The sequence below is a fragment of the Sphaeramia orbicularis genome, chromosome 12, assembly GCF_902148855.1.
Source record: "Sphaeramia orbicularis chromosome 12, fSphaOr1.1, whole genome shotgun sequence".
In the NCBI taxonomy this organism is placed as follows: Eukaryota; Metazoa; Chordata; class Actinopteri; order Kurtiformes; family Apogonidae; genus Sphaeramia; species Sphaeramia orbicularis.
The window spans coordinates 3,225,101-3,242,780 of NC_043968.1; the positions used below are offsets into that span (position 1 = coordinate 3,225,101).

Consider the following 17,680-nt stretch of genomic DNA (forward strand, 5'->3'; position numbering starts at 1 on the left):
ATTTTAAATGTTCTTCCTCTAACTTTCTAAAATATTTTTCCTGCTCTGACTGTAAATAACAATTTTCGACCACAACTAACCATCTACTTTCATCACATCTCACTGAGAAAGAAAAATCTACCATTAAAGTTTACGGAACGATTGGCATTTATAAACTATATGGACAAAAATATTGGGACACATCATGTCTACAGCTGTAAGATGTCCTGTTCATGAGGATTTAAGATAAAAACATCAATATTTCCTTAAAGTTTTATGTTAGATTTTTCTTCTTCAGTGAGATGTGAAGAAAGTAGATGGTTAGTTGTGGTCAAAAATTATTATTTACAGTCAGAGCAGGAAAAATATTCTAGAAATTTAGAGGAAGAACATTTAAAATCATAGTCATGGATAAGAAAAAAAAATGTCGAGTGAAATTAAATAAAAATGATCTCTGAGATATTTTGGAAGCAAATATAACAATTTACATCAATCCACGTTGAATCCAGGTGTTTCTTTTCCATCCATGACAATGGTTTTAAATGTTCTTCTATATTTCTAAAATATTTTTCGTGCTCTGACTGGAAATAATAATTTTCTACCACAACTAACCATCTAACTGAGGAAGACAAATCTAACATTAAACTTTAAGGAAATATTGATTTTTTTATCTCTTATCCTACAGCTGTAGACATGATGTGTCCCAATATTTTTGTCCATATAGTTTATAAACATCAATATTTCCTTAAAGTTTAATGTTAGATTTTTCTTCTTCAGTGAGATGTGATGAAAGTAGATGGTTAGTTGTGGTAGAAAATTATAATTTTACAGTCAGAGGTTGAAAAATTTTGTAGAAATTTAGAGGTAGAACATTCAAAATCATAGTCACGGGTAAGAAAATAAAATGTCGAGTGAAATAAAATTAATACGATCTCTGCAGCATTTTGGAAGCAAATATAACTATTTTAAATCAAACCACATTGAATCCAAACAATAATGACTAATGTTATAATATAGTTTTATATTATGGGATAAATATCATTGCATTGGTTAGTTTGGGTTAAATTGTTATCTTTGTTTCCAAAATGCCTCAGAGATAGTTTGGACTGAATTTCTCTCAACATTGACTTTGTTTTTTGTTTGTTTTTTATCCATGACTATGATTTTAAATGTTCTACCTCTAAATTTCTAAAATATTTTTCCTGCTCTGACTGTAAATAATAATTTTCTACCACAACTAACCATCTACTTTCTTCACATCTCCCATTAAACTTTAAGGAAATATTGATGTTTTTATCTCTTATCTTACAGCTGTAGACATGATGTGTCCCAATATTTATGTCCATATAGTTTATCAACATCAGTATTTCCTTAAAGATTAATGTTAGATTTTTCTTCCTCAGTGAGATGTGAAGAAAGTAGATGGTTAGTTGTGGTAGAAAATTATTATTTTACAGTCACAGCATGAAAAATATTTTAGAAATTTAGAGGTAGAGGTTTCTTCACATCTCACTGAGGAAGAAAAATCTACCATTAATCTTTAAGGAAATACTGATGTTGATAAACTATATGGACATAAATATTGGGACACATCATGTCTACAGCTGTAAGATAAGAGATAAAAACATCAATATTTCCTTAAAGTTTAATGGGAGATGTGAAGAAAGTAGATGGTTAGTTGTGGTAGAAAATTATTATTTACAGTCAGAGCATGAAAAATATTTTAGAAATTTAGAGGTAGAACATTTAAAATCATAGTCATGGATAAAAAACAAACAAAAAACAAAGTCAGTGTTGAGAGAAATTCAGTCCAAACTATCTCTGAGGCATTTTAGAAGCAAAGATAACAATTTAACCCAAACTAACCAATGCAATGATATTTATCCCATAATATAAAACTATATTATAACATTAGTCATTATTGTTTTGTATCCCAGACCCCTGTTAGAAAAGAAACACCTGAATTCAACGTGTCCACATACTTTTGTCCATATAGTTTATCAGTGCTGTTTCCTGTCTAAAAATCTTGGTTTAACAGTAAAGGTTTTCTGTTTCTGAGAAAAGCAGATCTAACTCCTGAAAATCAAGTCAAATTTCAGCGTGGATCGACTATTTTTACCTTTCGATAATCCTCGGGAACTAATTAAAGGTCGTTTTGTAGAACGTGGCTTTGATTTCAATGACTGAGTGTAATTCCAACTATTTGAATGAGTGGAGATAAACGGGTTTAATTCCCTGAATGGGATTGGCCTCCCAGCGCCGGCCCCTCCCTCCACGCCGCCGTCTGATTGGATTACAGCCTTAGACAGGACTGCGGCTGGTGTGTAAACTAAATGTGCCTTCTGTTCAGCACACCGGTCACCTGCAGAGACACCACAGCAGCCAGTCCAGTCCTGTACGACAGAGAACGGTACAATAGTTAAACCAATTAGCCCTGAAGTCAGACAACGACCCTCACAATTGGCTTTAAGTGACACCTATGAACCTGCACAGCCCACCGGCCCACCTGCACCGTCTGCATTAGGGTGTCAAACATGTGGCCGGTGGACTAAAACTGGCCCTCTGAAGGTTCTAAAACGGCCCAAAGGGATGAATTTACAAAGTGCAAAAATTACACTGAAGACATTAACAGTTAATGGTGTTGAACTGGTTTTAGTTCAGGTTCCACATACAGACCAATATGACGTACAGTAAAGTAACATAATAACCTAAAAATAATGACTTAACCCATGAAGATCCAGTGTTACTTTTATGGCAGTTTGTTTTTTCTCTATGTTTAAGTTTTCTCAAGTGATTTATCACAATTTATTAGGATATCATCCTCTGTATTCTGTTTTTTTAGTGAACAACAGGTATTTTCCTGTATTTAATTCACTGATCATGTAGATGGATCGGGGGTGTCAAACTCATTTTCTTTCAGGGGTCACATTCAGCCAGATTTCATCTCCAGTGGGCCGGGCCAGTACAATAATAGCACGGTAACCTATAAATAATGACAACTCCAAATTTTTGTCTTTTTTTAGTGCAAAAAACTCCCATTAAATTATGAAAATACTCATGTTTATAAAGTATCCAAACAAAAAAGATTTGAATAACCTGAAAAAACTGTAATTTCTTAAGAAAAATAAGTGCAATTTTAACAATATTCTGCCTCAACTTATCATTTCTACATGTGCATTATGGATCAGATCTACAAAGACATTAAACATTTAGTAACAGGCAGAAAATTGTTAAAATTGTGCTTAATTTTCTTAAGACATTTCAGGTTGTTCATATTTGTTCAGGTTATTCATATTTATTGTTACAGGATAGTTTGTAAATGTAAATATTTTCATAATTTAATGTTATTTTTTGCACTAAAACAAAGACAAAAATTTGAAGTTGTCATTATTTATAGACAAAATGTAAATTTTTTTTCACATCAAACCGAGAAGAAAATATAGTCATTTTTTTTGTAGGATATTTTTCTGGAGATTATATTGGTCTGTATGTGGAACCTGAACTAAAATGAATCTGTGGAATTTTTGTAAATTCACCCCAAGGGCCGGATTGGAACCTTTGGCAGGCCGGTTCTGGCCCCCGGGCCACATGTTTGACACCTGTGGTGCAGATGTTCATTAAAGCTCAGATTAAAGTTGAGGGTTATTATATCAGAAACGGAGAAAACTGAAGAAAAAGTGACTTTTTCTGCCAAATCTCTCTGTTTACACGTTTACTTTAATATTTCAGGTTTATGTTTATTCAGTCATCATTTATAATATAGAAAATACAAACAATGAAGCTAATTTTAACCCATAAGGACCCACTGTGACTTTTGTGTCAGTTCCCAAATACATTTTTCTCTCTATTTAATCTTTCCTAAGTGGTTTATCACCATTTATATAAAATTATCCTCTGAATTTTGCATTTTTTCTAAAGAAAATCATCTATTTTTAATCCTCTGTATTCTGTGTTTTTTCTGTGAACATCAGATATGTTCCGATATTTAATTTATTGATCAAGTAGATATTTATTAAAGCTCAGATTAAAGTTGAGGTTTATTGTATCAGAAACAGAGAAAACTGAAGAAAAAGTGACTTTTTCTGCCAAATTTCTCCGTTTACAGGTTTACTTTAATATTTCAGGTTTATGTTTATTCAGTCACTGTCCATAATACAGAAAATACAAATGATGAAGCTAATTTTAACCCTTAAGGACCCACTGTGACTTCTGTGTCAGTTCCCGAATACATTTTTCTCTCTATTTAATTTTTCCTAAGTGATTTATCACCATTTATTATAAAATTATCCTCTGAATTTTGTATTTTTTCTAAAGAAAATCATCTCTTTTCCTGTTTAACTGACGGATCATGTAGATGTTCATAAAAGCTCAGAGTAAAGTCAAAGATTATTGAATCAAAACAGAAAAAAAAAAACCCTGAAGAAAAGGCTTTTTGAGTATTATCTCTCATTAACTGAACATAAACCCAGTGTGTCCATCCGCTGTCATTGATCCAACTCCATGGGTTTTACTGGGGAATCAATGTTGTAGAGGATGACAGTGTTTCCACGGTAACTACAGAGCCTTTGAACATCCAAATGGGTCATATCTGATGACCATGAAAAGATGATAAACTATATTTTACACCAGTTATTGACATGTATTGATAGAATTAATGGATCAACAGGTATTTAATATTTTACATTAGTGGTGGACGTTTGGGGTTTTATGTTTTAAATCGTTTTTTGCAGGAGTTCCACGAATAAAAACCAAACAGTAGAAGCTTCACAATCAGAACAAGCTGCACTAAAGCTCCAGAAGACAATAATAATAATAACAATAATAATAATAATAACAATAACAACAATAATAATAATAATAATAATAATAATAATAATACATTTTAGATCAGTAGATGGTTTTGGTCATCAGCGGCTGTTTGGGTTTTTATGGGTTCATGTGAAAAAATAACTTTACATTATGCCTGTAAATAATGACAACTCCAAATTTTTGTCTTTGTTTCAGTGGAAAAAAATTATGAAAATATTTACATTAACAAATTATCTTTAAACAATAAAATGAAAATAACCTGAAAAATATGAACCTGAACTGTGTAAAGAAAATTAAGTGTAATTTTAACAATATTCTGCCTATTTCTAAATGTTTTATGGCTTTGTAGATCTGATTTGTAATGCACATGTATAAATGATAAGTTGACGCAAAATAGTTAAAACTGCGCTTATTTTTCCTACGAGATTAGATTTTTTCAGTTTATTCACATATTTTTGGCTTGGATAGTTTGTAAATGTAAATATTTTCATAATTTATTGAATGTTATTATTCTTTATACTAAAACAAAGAGTTAAAAATTGGAGTTGTCATTATTTATCGATTCTGTTATTATTTTACTGGTCTGATCCATTTGAGATCAAATTAGGTTGAATGTGGAACCTGACAGAAAATGAGTTTGACATCGCTGGTCTACATCTTCCTCTTCTTCGGGACACCGCCGCTGCCGCCGCCTCCACTAGCTCCACCCGCTCCACGCTGACTCTCTTCCAGCTCTTTGATTCGCTGACGCAGAGCCACAATCTCCTTGTTCTTCTCCTCCTGGAAGAACTGGAGCTTCTGGGGAGTTAATCCACACGAACGCACGTTAGACGGAGGAAGCACAAAGACAACAGGCAAAAGCGTGGACAGAACACAGCAGCTGACCTTCACCTGGATCAGACGCTGATCCCCTTAGAACCCATCAACCCTCATTAATTATGGACTCTGACTTTCCACTGATAATGAGAAGAGTCCAGTCAGAGAGAAAATGCCTCATGTAACATCTCCGAAAGCACATAAACAAGTAGGTTTATTCCAACCAGAGAGAAACAGATTAAGGGTTTACATCAGGGGTCTCAAACATGTGGCCCGCCAAAGGTTCCAATCCGGCCCATGAGATGAATTTTTAAAGTGCAAAAATTCCACAGTCAAGGCTGTCGAATTCATTTTATTTCATGTTCCACAAACAGACCAATATGATCTCGAGGATAATAACAGCATAATAACCTACAAAAAACAATGACTCCATATTTTCTTCTTGGTTTGATGTGAAAAAAAATTATATTACATTATGCCTATAAATAATGACAACTTCAAATTTTTGTCTTGTTTTAGTGCAAAAAATAACATTAAATTATGAAAATATTTACATTTACAAACTATCCTGTAACAATAAAATGCAAATAACCTGAACAAATATGAACAACCTGAAATGTCTAAAGAAAATTAAGCACAATTTTAACTATTTTCTGCCTGTTACTAAGTGTTTAGTGTCTTTGTAGATCCGATCCAGAATGCAGATGTAGAAATGATAAGTTGAGGCAGAATATTGTTAAAATTGCACTTATTTTCTTAAGAAATTTCAGTTTTTTCAGGTTATTTACATTTTTTTTTTTTTGTTTGGATAGTTTCTAAAAGTAAGTACTTTCATAATTTAATGGGGTTTTTTTGCACTAAAACAAAGACAGAAATTTGGAGTTGTCAGTAATTATAGTTTATTATGTTATTATTTTACCGGTCTGGTCCACTGGAGATCAAATCGGGCTGAATGTGGCCCCTGAAAGAAAATGAGTTTGAGACCCCTGGTTTACATGGTTATAAAATGTTTAGAGTGTGAATGTGAGAGTGAATGAGTAATGGATCAATAATGTAAAACCACTTTGGCTGCCTTGAAAAGCACACTAGAAATCTAATACATCATTATTACTTTTATATTTTAATGGGTGACTGTTGGAGGCTCCACTCCTTCCCATCTCTGTTAGCTGATTCTATACAAAGACTGACAAAGAAAACATAGAAATACCATTTATTGTGTCAGATTTAAAGATTAACGATCAATTTTAAGAATTGAGGCCTTAATTTGGGACAAACTTAAAACTTTTTCATGATCCACAGATACCCTGGTAAAGGTATTTAGTATAGAATAGAATAGAATAGAATAGAATAGAATAGAATAGAATAGAACAGACTTTATTGTCATTACACTAGTTGTGCAATAAAATTGCAGGTGGTCTCTACCAGCACCAGTGAACTGACATCTGTATAACAACACAATGACATACAGACATATAATAGAAAGTATAAGATATAAAGTAGTGTGCAGTCGAAACATGTGCATATCAGAGCAGGGATTAAAGCAAAAATTTTTCCTCTGACTGAAAATTTTCTTCTGGTCAAAATCATTGGCCACTATTAAAAATGATGCAGTGCAATACTACTATAGTGTACAAGTTTATATAGTCAAATTTGGCAATACTGTAAAACACACTGAATGGGAGAGTGTACAGGTGTAGAAGATTAGTAACATGGATAGAAAAAATGTCATGAGTGGTATTGGTGGGGGGTCTGGGGGTCCTCCCCAGAAAATTTTTAGAGCTTCAGGTCAATTTTGGTGCTCTGTGGTTAATTTTAAAGGGTATGAAAACCTTTGAAGCAAGTGAAAATAATAACTAGAAGAAAACCTGACAGCAAAAAATGAGTGAAAAACTTTTTATTTAACAATTTAGGAACTCCTAAAACATAACTCCAACAGCACATGAATTTTGGGGAAAATGTCTGTGTAAATGTAACCCTAACCAACTAATCTTTTATTTTTTCTGCTTTTTGGCACTGCAAATACCAAGGGTGTTACTCATTCATTCAATTTTATCTTTGTACTGTACCACACAGATAGAAATAAGAGGCTCAACAGGTCAAAATAAAGCACTTATGCAGTCGGGTGCGTAACCGCGTAAGGCCGCGGCGCGCACAGCCGCACGCACGGGAAGGGCACATACACACAAACACACACACTAGTCATATACCGGCAAGAGGAAATAAGCTCTGAACCCAAACATGAAGGTCCATGTAGATCAGTTGTGTCTTCTTCCCTTTTCGCTGTGGTTCTTTCATAATGAAAGCTACTTGTTAGCACTAAACTAAAGTTAGTCTGGAGGCTGAACTTCGGTAAAGCTGAACTTGTCCATGTGTTTCTGAGGCACAGAATGAGCAGCGTTTCCTTCCAAAGAGAAATAGTCATCAATCTGTCCTCCCGACATAAAAATAAAGAAGTCATCTTATTATCATCACTGTTAAACCTATCAGCCCCCTGTGCCTGTGTTCAACACCTGCAGACCGGAGCGCTGCAGATTCAGGACAGCAGACCCAGGACAGCAGACCCAGGACAGCAGACCCAGGACAGCAGACCCAGGACAGCAGACCCAGGACAGGATCGCGGTGCCGACTGGACTCCACGAAACACGTGGGGAAGTTACTTCAATATGACTTTTTTCCCCTCAATTTTTCCATTTGATGGAAATCCGTCGTGGTGACGGAGAACTTTAATCCCTGTATTAGAGGTATACTGTATGAAAGGGTAAGAATTTAAAAATATAAAAATAGCAGTGTAATAACAGTGTAAACAATGTAAACACATACAGTGTGCAACAGTGTAAACAGTACAAATGCAAATGTAACGGGGTAAACACTGTAAACGTACATGTAACGGGGTAAACACTGTAAACGGGGTAAACACTGTAAACGTACATGTAACGGGGTAAACACTGTAAACGGGGTAAATAATGTGAACGTGCATGTAACGGGGTAAACACTGTAAACGGGGTAAACACTGTAAACATACATGTAACGGGGTAAACACTGTAAACATACATGTAACGAGGTAAACACTGTAAATGGGGTAAACACTGTGAACAGGGTAAACACTGTAAACGGGGTAAACACTGTGAACGGGGTAAACACTGTGAATGGGGTAAACACTGTGAACGTACATGTAACGGGGTAAACACTGTAAACACTGTAAACGGGGTAAACACTGTACACGTACATGTAAGGGGGTAAACACTGTAAACACTGTAAACGGGGTAAACACTGTACACTTACATGTAACGGGGTAAACACTGTAAACGGGGTAAATACTGTAAACGTACATGTAACGGGGTAAACACTGTAAACGGGGTAAACACTGTAAACGTATATGTAACGGGGTAAACACTGTAAACGTACATGTAACAGGGTAAACACTATAAACGTACATGTAACGGTGTAAACACTGTAGACGTACATGTAACGGGGTAAACACTGTAAACGTACATGTAACGGGGTAAACACTGTAAACACTGTAAACGGGGTAAACACTGTAAACTTACATGTAACGGGGTAAACACTGTAAACGTACATGTAACGGGGTAAACACTGTAAATGGGGTAAGCACCGCACACGTACATGTAACAGGGTAAACACCGTACATGTAACAGGGTAAACACTGTAAACGTACATGTAACGGGGTAAACACTATAAACGTACATGTAACAGGGTAAACACCGTACATGTAACAGGGTAAACACTGTAAACGTACATGTAACGGGGTAAACACTATAAACGTACATGTAACAGGGTAAACACCGTACACGTACATGTAACAGGGTAAACACTGTAAACGTACATGTAACGGGGTAAACACTATAAACGTACATGTAACAGGGTAAACACTGTAAACGTACATGTAACGGGGTAAACACTATAAACGTACATGTAACGGGGTAAACACTGTAAACGTACATGTAACGGGGTAAACACTGTAAATGGGGTAAACACTGTAAACGTACATGTAACGGGGTAAACACTGTAAATGGGGTAAACACTGTAAACGTACATGTAACGGGGTAAACACTGTAAATGGGGTAAACACTGTAAACGTACATGTAACGGGGTAAACACTGTACTGACGGACCGTTAAATATCATATGGTGCCGCAAGCTAAAATTGCTTGAGGGAAATAAATCGATTTCATAACAATCCGACATTGACAAAGACGAAAATGAAGGGAATTTTATCCATAATTTTTATCCGTTTTAGTTAGTTTTGTAAGCACACAATACAGTTTCAGTTAGTTATTGTTTTTTTCTTTTAATTCTAGTTTTTATTTATTCCAGTTAACGAAAATGTTTTTACAATTCTAGTTTTCGTCATTTTGTTAGTTTTCGTTAATGATAATAACCTTGCCATGAATGCACATGACAAATAAACCTGAAACTTAAATTGAAGTGACTATGAGAGCAACACAATGATGGTTGGGATCTTCAATGTAAAAAGGTGAAATATTCCTTATTTATCAGAAAAATAGTTTTCCAGAGTCCGGTGATCTATATTTAAATGAAACTGCTAACTTTAAAACATGTTACTTATTGGACTGAATGGAAGCGTGTGTTTGATAAATGACATAAATGTTGTGTTGTTTGACGTTAGCCGACTGGGTTTATTGAACGACCTCCGACTATCCATCATCCCCCTGCAGACTCTGTCTTCTGAATTTCCCGCTGTGACGTCTGACACAGTCTTTTTCCAGTGAAGGTTAAATCCATTGGATGTAAATCAGTGTAAACAGCTGCTGTGCCTTCCAGTGATGTGTTAATGTGATGTTACTTAGACGGGGAGGACTAACAGGATCAAACATGTCATCAGGTCTAATGCCGTTGGCTCCTGACTGCTGACGTATGTACTGTATGTAGGAGTGGAACCCACACAGAGCTGCTCTGCTCTAGTTTGTTGATAAACGGCCGCTCTGGGGAGATTTGGACTCCATCAAGGAGGTGGTGGAGCGAAGGATATGACAGTTCCCAGTAACAACCCCCCTCCCTCCATATCACAGCATGTGCAACTCTACTGTAAATATATCTAGTGTACATATGTCTATATTTACCTGTTTTCTGTGGGCTTGCTTGTTGTATTTTGTTACTGTTAACTGTGAAATTTCCCCATAGTGGGATAAATAAAGTCTTATCTTATTTTATCTTATCTTACCTTATCCTCTCTTACCTTATCTTATCTTATCCTACCTTACCTTATCCTCTCTTACCTTATCTTAATTTATCGTATCTTACCTTATCTGATCTTATCGTATCTTACCTCATCCTATCTTAACGTATCTTACCTTATTCTCTCTTACCTTATCTTATCCTCTCTTATCTTATCCTATCTTACCTTATCCTCTATTACCTGATCTTATCCTCTCTTATCTTATCCTATCTTACCTTATCTTAATTTATCATATCATATCTTACCTTACCATACCTTATCTTATTGTATCTTATCTTACCTTAGCTTATCTAATCTTACCTTATCATCTCTTACCTTATCTTATCCTCTCTTATCTTATCCTATCTTACCTTATCCTCTCTTACCTTATCTTAATTTATCGTATCTTACCTTACTTTATCTAATCTCATATTATCTTACCTTATCTTATCCTCTCTTATCATGTCTTGTTTTATCTCATCCTTTCTTACCTTATATCATATCTTATCCACTCTTATCTTATCTTACCTTATCCTACCTTGCCTTACCCTCTCTTACCTTATCTTATCTTCTTTTATGTTATCCTCTCTTATCTTAATTTATTTTATTTTATCTTACCTTATCTTATCCTTTCTTATCTTATCCTCTCTTATCTTATCTTATTGTGTCTTATCTTTTCTTATCCTCTCTTCTCTTCTCTTATCTTACCTTATCTTATCTTAACCACCTGAAGCAGACACTGACACCAGGACATGTTCTACTCACCCTCTTAAAGACGCTCTGTGGTAGAACGTTAGCGCCGTGTTGTTGTTGTTGTTGTTGTTGCTGCAGATTCCACTGAGCTGAACTCTGAACACGGGCCAACTTTGCACCAAACTGATGAAACACAGAGAAAAACATAAAAAAAATAAAAATAAAAATTAAGAAATGACCAAGTATCTGAGCGGCAGTATCTTCACACTTGCTTTATGCTGACCTCCATCTGTAACTTCAGAAGTTCACTCTGCCTCTCCCTCTCCTGCTCCTTCAGCCTCTTCCTCATCTCCTCTAGATCTGCTTCCTTTTCCTCCAACAGCTTCTTCACTTTGGTTTCTTTAGCTTCCACTGTATCAGCACAGAAAACAATGATAAACCCGTCATTCCCCTGCTAGGAGGTGATGCTGCGTCACTGATCTAGGGTTTTACTAAACGGTCTTGACTCATTATTTGACAAAGAGAAAGAAATGAAGTGAAAGTGGAAAGTAGCACCAGACGTTGAACATAAAATCTACACAATATAATGCAGATAATCTAAAATGCACAAGAACACAGTCTTCACAGTTACCAAGATTTAGTTTTTTTAATTGATGTCAAAGTTCCTTAATTGTAAATTGAAGTTGATACTTTGTTTCTTGTTCAAAAAAACTTCTAAATGTGTTTACATTTGTAGTGGATATGTGTCTCTAGTCACTAGTTTTCGACAAATAATGTACTTTGATGGTGATTCTTTGTTATTGTTGCTGCTACACATACAGGGTATTTTCTATTTATATAATTACTCTGAACAAATATTAAGTACAATCACTCATTGTGCACCTTTGTTTCCAAACGGTTATGTTACATTAACACACATTAAAAAAGGAAACAAGGAGAGAAATATAAATCATTAAACAAAAAATATAGAGAAATACAAAAAGGATTGAATCTAAATGAAGATACAAAGCAAAACATTACATACACACATTCGGTTTAATGTAATGTGAGACATTTTTGGAGTGGACAAAATGACATATGAAAAAAAAAAATTTGTGTTGTGACTTAAAGCACACAACTTTAAGAAAAGTTGGAAAAGACGGATTGCGTTTATTAATCGATACAGAAAAGACTTAAAGTAAAATAAGTACCAGTTGTGTTATAATCCCCTTGGTTTACTGACACACTCTAACTAAAGGTACAGACATACAGATGTTTTCCATCTGTATTTTTGTTTTGTTTCTCAGTTTTGACTTTCATAGTTAACACAGAACATAACCTTAAGTTGTGTTTTATCGTTAATTAAGATAAAATACAAATGTAGTACCAGGAAATATATAAATAGTATTAAAAACTACAATTACATAAAAAATCTGAATGTTACAGAAGCTGTTTGATATGTTTGCTCTACACAGAGTCAAGATGATTTAGGAAAATGTCCAGAGTTGACCCAGGAGAGTTGAAAATGAACTGAATCCAAACAGATGTGACACTAAAAAATGACATTAACCTGTAGAAGACATTTACATCTGAATGTATTTCAATAATGTGCACTTGTTTCATTCATTTGCTTGTTTTTTCATGAAGGTAAAGGTGATTTGAGTGTTTTGGACAGTCCAGCAGGTAAAAACAAACAGATAAACAAGAAAAGCATTCGGAGAGTGCAGACCTCTGCCAAGACAGATCTTCCCCACCCCCCACCATTTCCTGAAAATTTCATGAAAATCCGTCCATAACTTTTTGAGTTATCTTGCAAACATCAAACACGCAAACAAACAAACACGCACGCACGCACGCACGCACGCAAACATACAAAGCAAAGCGATCACAATACGTCCTGGCGGAGGTAATAAAATGGTCTGTGACACTGAACAAATCCAGACTTAAACATTGTCTTCCTGGGGTTATTCCAGTGTTTTCCAACCTTGGGGTTGGGATCCCACGTGGGGTTGCCTGGAATTCAAATGGGGTCGCCTGAAATTTCTAGCAATTGATAAAAAAAACAAACAAAAAACTTACCAATAAAAATATATGGTGAGTTGACAGAGACAATCACATACATAAAAGACATGACAAACTGTGGTTGTGAAACTGAAGCACTGTGGTTCTGTTTATCTGTCAAGTGTTCATTGTGGTCGGTTTCAGATGCTGCAGCTCTTTCATAATTCATAGTTTCAGTTCTTGTTTGTTCAGTATTAATTGTCAGCCTTGTAAATCCAAGCTGGACTGACTGTACATATCCTGACCAAGGAAAATAAAATTCTCCCTTTGTGCAGTAATCTACACCTGGATTTTCTGCCTCCGTCCACAATAATATACATTATATAGACTAAATGTCCTCTAAAATTAACCCCTGTATTTGAAGCATAGTGTAGACAAATATTACAGGATCAAAAACACATTAATTTTAGCTAAAAAAAACAACAACAACAAAGTCTCAGTTTTGAATGTCTGGGGTCACCAGAAATTTGTGATGTTAAAATGGGGTCACAAGCCAAAAAAGGTTGAAACCACTGGGTTATTCTGAACTGTGTGAGCTCTCACTGTGACTTCCAGCCTGGTTGTGGGCGTCCTCCACCCGTCTCCTCCACTGCTGTTCTACAGACTCCAGCTCCCTCTGGTGTCGCTCTGCTCCTGCTCTGACCTCATTCAATAGCCGCTGAACCTCGGCCTCTGCGTCCTAACAGCGACAAACAGGTCACACCACACACCGGAGCAGACACAGTGTGTCCAACACCCCCTGGTGGACAAACAGGTCTGTCACAATAAACGTCGGTCCTTACCTCTGCTCTTCTCTCATCCTTCTGTTTCTGGTCCAACAAATCCTTCTTCAGTCTCTCATTCTCAACTGGAATAGAATAGAATAGAATAGAATAGAATAGAATAGAATAGAATAGTCATTGCAAAATACGTAACATTGTACAGTGCAATGAAATGGTACAAGTCATCTCAAAATATTCACGATAAAAACCTCAACAATCCTCACATTTTTTTCCTTCATAATTTGAGTAAAACACAGATGTTTTGATTTACAATAATCTGTAGTTCATCAAATCCTTATTTTAGGAGCATCTGCATATTTATCTCAACTCCAATCTTTCCTTCAAATATAATTGGAATTACCTCTGAGGTTGCACTGCTCCTGCAGAGTCTGCTGCAGGATGTTCACTGTGACAACGAGGCCATCTCGCTCTGAAACATATTCATCAGCACAATGTCAGACTTCTCAGAAATATGAAAATATTCCAGCACATTGGGCTAATTTACTGATAAAAGATAAATAAAAGTAAAAAAAAACGCTTGTGTCACTAGACTGACATGTTCAACTGGATTCTCTTTTGAATAATTTTGTTTTTTCAGTATTTCTCGGTAATTCATTTCAACTTTATTCCTGACTCAAGGTCCAATATAGACAGAGAAACACACTAAAAACAGGAAAAAAAGAAATAATTAAACAACAGAACTAATGAAACAATGCATAAATGCTACATCACTAATAAATCTTAAGTAAAGATATGTATGTATTATCATCAAATTGTATTTAATATATGAAAAATCAAAGTGTTCATTGTGCAGTAAAATGTTTTGTTGAATATTATTACATTTTCCTGTTGTACATGTTTAAGGATGAACACTTTTGAAAAACTCCACAACTGTAGTTTAATCTATAACAACCCATCATATTTTATAGATCATCTGTCCGGTGCAAACACGTATATATTCAGTTTCTCATGAGCTCAGAAACAGAGGCCTGTTTTCAGCTTTATGATGATGTCTTTTCCAGCAAATCCATAGGGATTTTTTTAAGAGTTTATTTATCTTAAGGAGGAGGATCTGAAACCCAGCTGATGAAGGAACGCTCTGTCCTTCAACTTATGACAAACCTTCAAAATCACTACATTTGGTCATTTTCACTGGACAGGAAGGGAATCAAAACTGTGAAAAAAATAAATCCTTTAGATCAGTGCAGTGGAGTAGAAGGATAAGGTTGCATACAATGGAAATGCTCAAGTAAAAGTACCTAAAAAGTAGCACAAGAGTAAAGATACTTAGTTACCACTGACAGACACAGTCAATGTGTATAAATTGAGGGTTCTTCTTACCATTGCAAGCCAATATGGGCAGCACCTCAGCCAAATGAATGTAAACCCAAAGTGAAAAACAACAAAACAAACCAAGTGACTTAAGTAAACATCAAGTTTTATTTATTTTACTTTTTAAGTGTTTCTTTTTTATCATTTACTATAGACTTTTTGTACACAGATATGTCAGTAGTAATGGTGATATGATAAAATGACGTGATATTATGAATTTTTATTGATTCTCCAAACCCTCTGTTCGTTTTCTCAAACTAATGAAAAATACTGAACCAAACTAATGAATCCACTCCTTTTGGTCAATTAACATAAATGACCAACCTCACATAGTACAACCACAGAACCAAAGCATCCCATAATCCAAAGAGAAAAATCAGGAATGCAGTGGGAGGGTCTGTCATTTGTCTACTTAACCACCAGAGGGAGACACACAAACAACAAACCTGAAACCACAAATAAACCCTGAAAATATAGTAAAACCATTCTAACATAAAAGACAAAAACTCACCCTCCATCAGACATTTCTCCCTGGTCTCGTAGAATTTCAAATCTCTATTGGCATCATCCAGCATTATCTCCAACATGTTATTTCTGCTGTGAGTGTCTGTCATCTTCTGTTTGATTACAGGAAAATAGAAAATTCATTTAGAATCCACATTTACCCACCAATGGTGTCTATGAACATAATTACACATTCACCAGCAGTTCAGCTGTTAGTGCAGTTTTTACTGTAATCTACTGAATTTATGTTTGTAAATATCTATCGATCGATCGATCGATCTATTAATATATCTTTTACTAAAATTGGTAGATTATAAAATATGTAACCCTCAAAGTACCATGTAAAACTTCACTTTAATTTTAACTTTAACTCATGGTCGTATCATCTTTGCATCATTTTGTCAGTTTAAGGAGCAAAATCTGAAATAAATATGGCTAACGGCTAGCTAACTGTTAGCTTTTACAATAACATACCTGTTCAAGTAGATTAAACTGCTCTAAAAAAGCCTCAAGATTCACACAGTTTAGCTTCATCTTCTATCTGAACTGCTGTGTTACTTTATAAAACACAATAACTAGTGGTTTAACTGGGTAATTAAAGCTATATTAGTTAACTAATCTCTCTCTCTGTTTCCAGAAAATAAGCTAGTACAGTTAGCTGCTTTACTCTGTGCATCAGCTATAGTTATTACAGTTGCTAGCTAGTTTACAAATGATTCGCAAATCGTAAATATAATTATTTATTTATTTAATTTGATCACTTTATTTATATCTTTGACTTTTAAGACAGTTTAGTGCTCACTGTTAAATATTTTTATTTTATTTTAATTACATTAGATTTTGTTTCGTTTAATTACTATTTGTGGGACTCATTATGAGAATCATGAATTTAAATAAGAATGCAAATTTCTCATGTTTTATTCATGTTTGGTTTATTATTATTATTGTTATTATTATTATTAATAATAATTATATTATTAAATATTAATATTAATAATAATAATAATAATAATAATAATAATAAACAAAACATTAAATTAATGTGTCGATGTGTCGATTAACTCATTTTGATCATGATTTGTGATCACACGATTTTTCATGTATATATTTTTTAATTTAAGATAATGAACAAAAATGAAAAAAAAAAAAAAACCGAACAAAGTCGAAGAAATGGACAAGACTCGTTACTTTTTAATCCATTCGAGGAGGATTATTATTATTAGTAGTAGTATTTTTATTTTCCATCAATGCACGTCCTCCCGGCCGTGTAAATTACGTATCAGTGACGTAAGACGTAGAAGACATAACAAGTCACGAGCGGGACGTTTCAACCGGTTTGGCCTGGATCTGACAGAGGACGAAAGGATGTTTAAATTGGCAGGTAATTAACAGATAATTCGCTGGAAAAACGGTGGAACAATAGAGAAGCACAGTTAAAGTCTAAAGAAGAATAAGAAGATAGAAGACATATATTGTTCTGCTAGAGAAAAAAAAGGACTGTCTGGGTTTTTGTTTTAGTGTTTTTCTTCAAAATTTGACTAGTTAGCATT

The 17,680-nt window shown here is 34.7% G+C and overlaps 1 protein-coding gene across 1 annotated transcript; it reads right to left on the bottom strand.

The window, feature by feature from the left end:
• Window positions 1-5,439: 5,439 nt before the first annotated feature.
• ccdc152 (coiled-coil domain containing 152) lies at window positions 5,440-16,664 on the bottom strand. The gene is made up of 8 exons (XM_030149980.1): window positions 16,605-16,664; window positions 16,138-16,243; window positions 14,656-14,724; window positions 14,316-14,380; window positions 14,077-14,212; window positions 11,777-11,904; window positions 11,566-11,676; window positions 5,440-5,586 (listed from the first exon to the last, which is right to left on the bottom strand). The coding sequence occupies exons 1-8, from the start codon at window positions 16,662-16,664 to the stop codon at window positions 5,440-5,442; spliced, it is 822 nt and encodes a 273-aa protein (XP_030005840.1).
• Window positions 16,665-17,680: the final 1,016 nt, after the last annotated feature.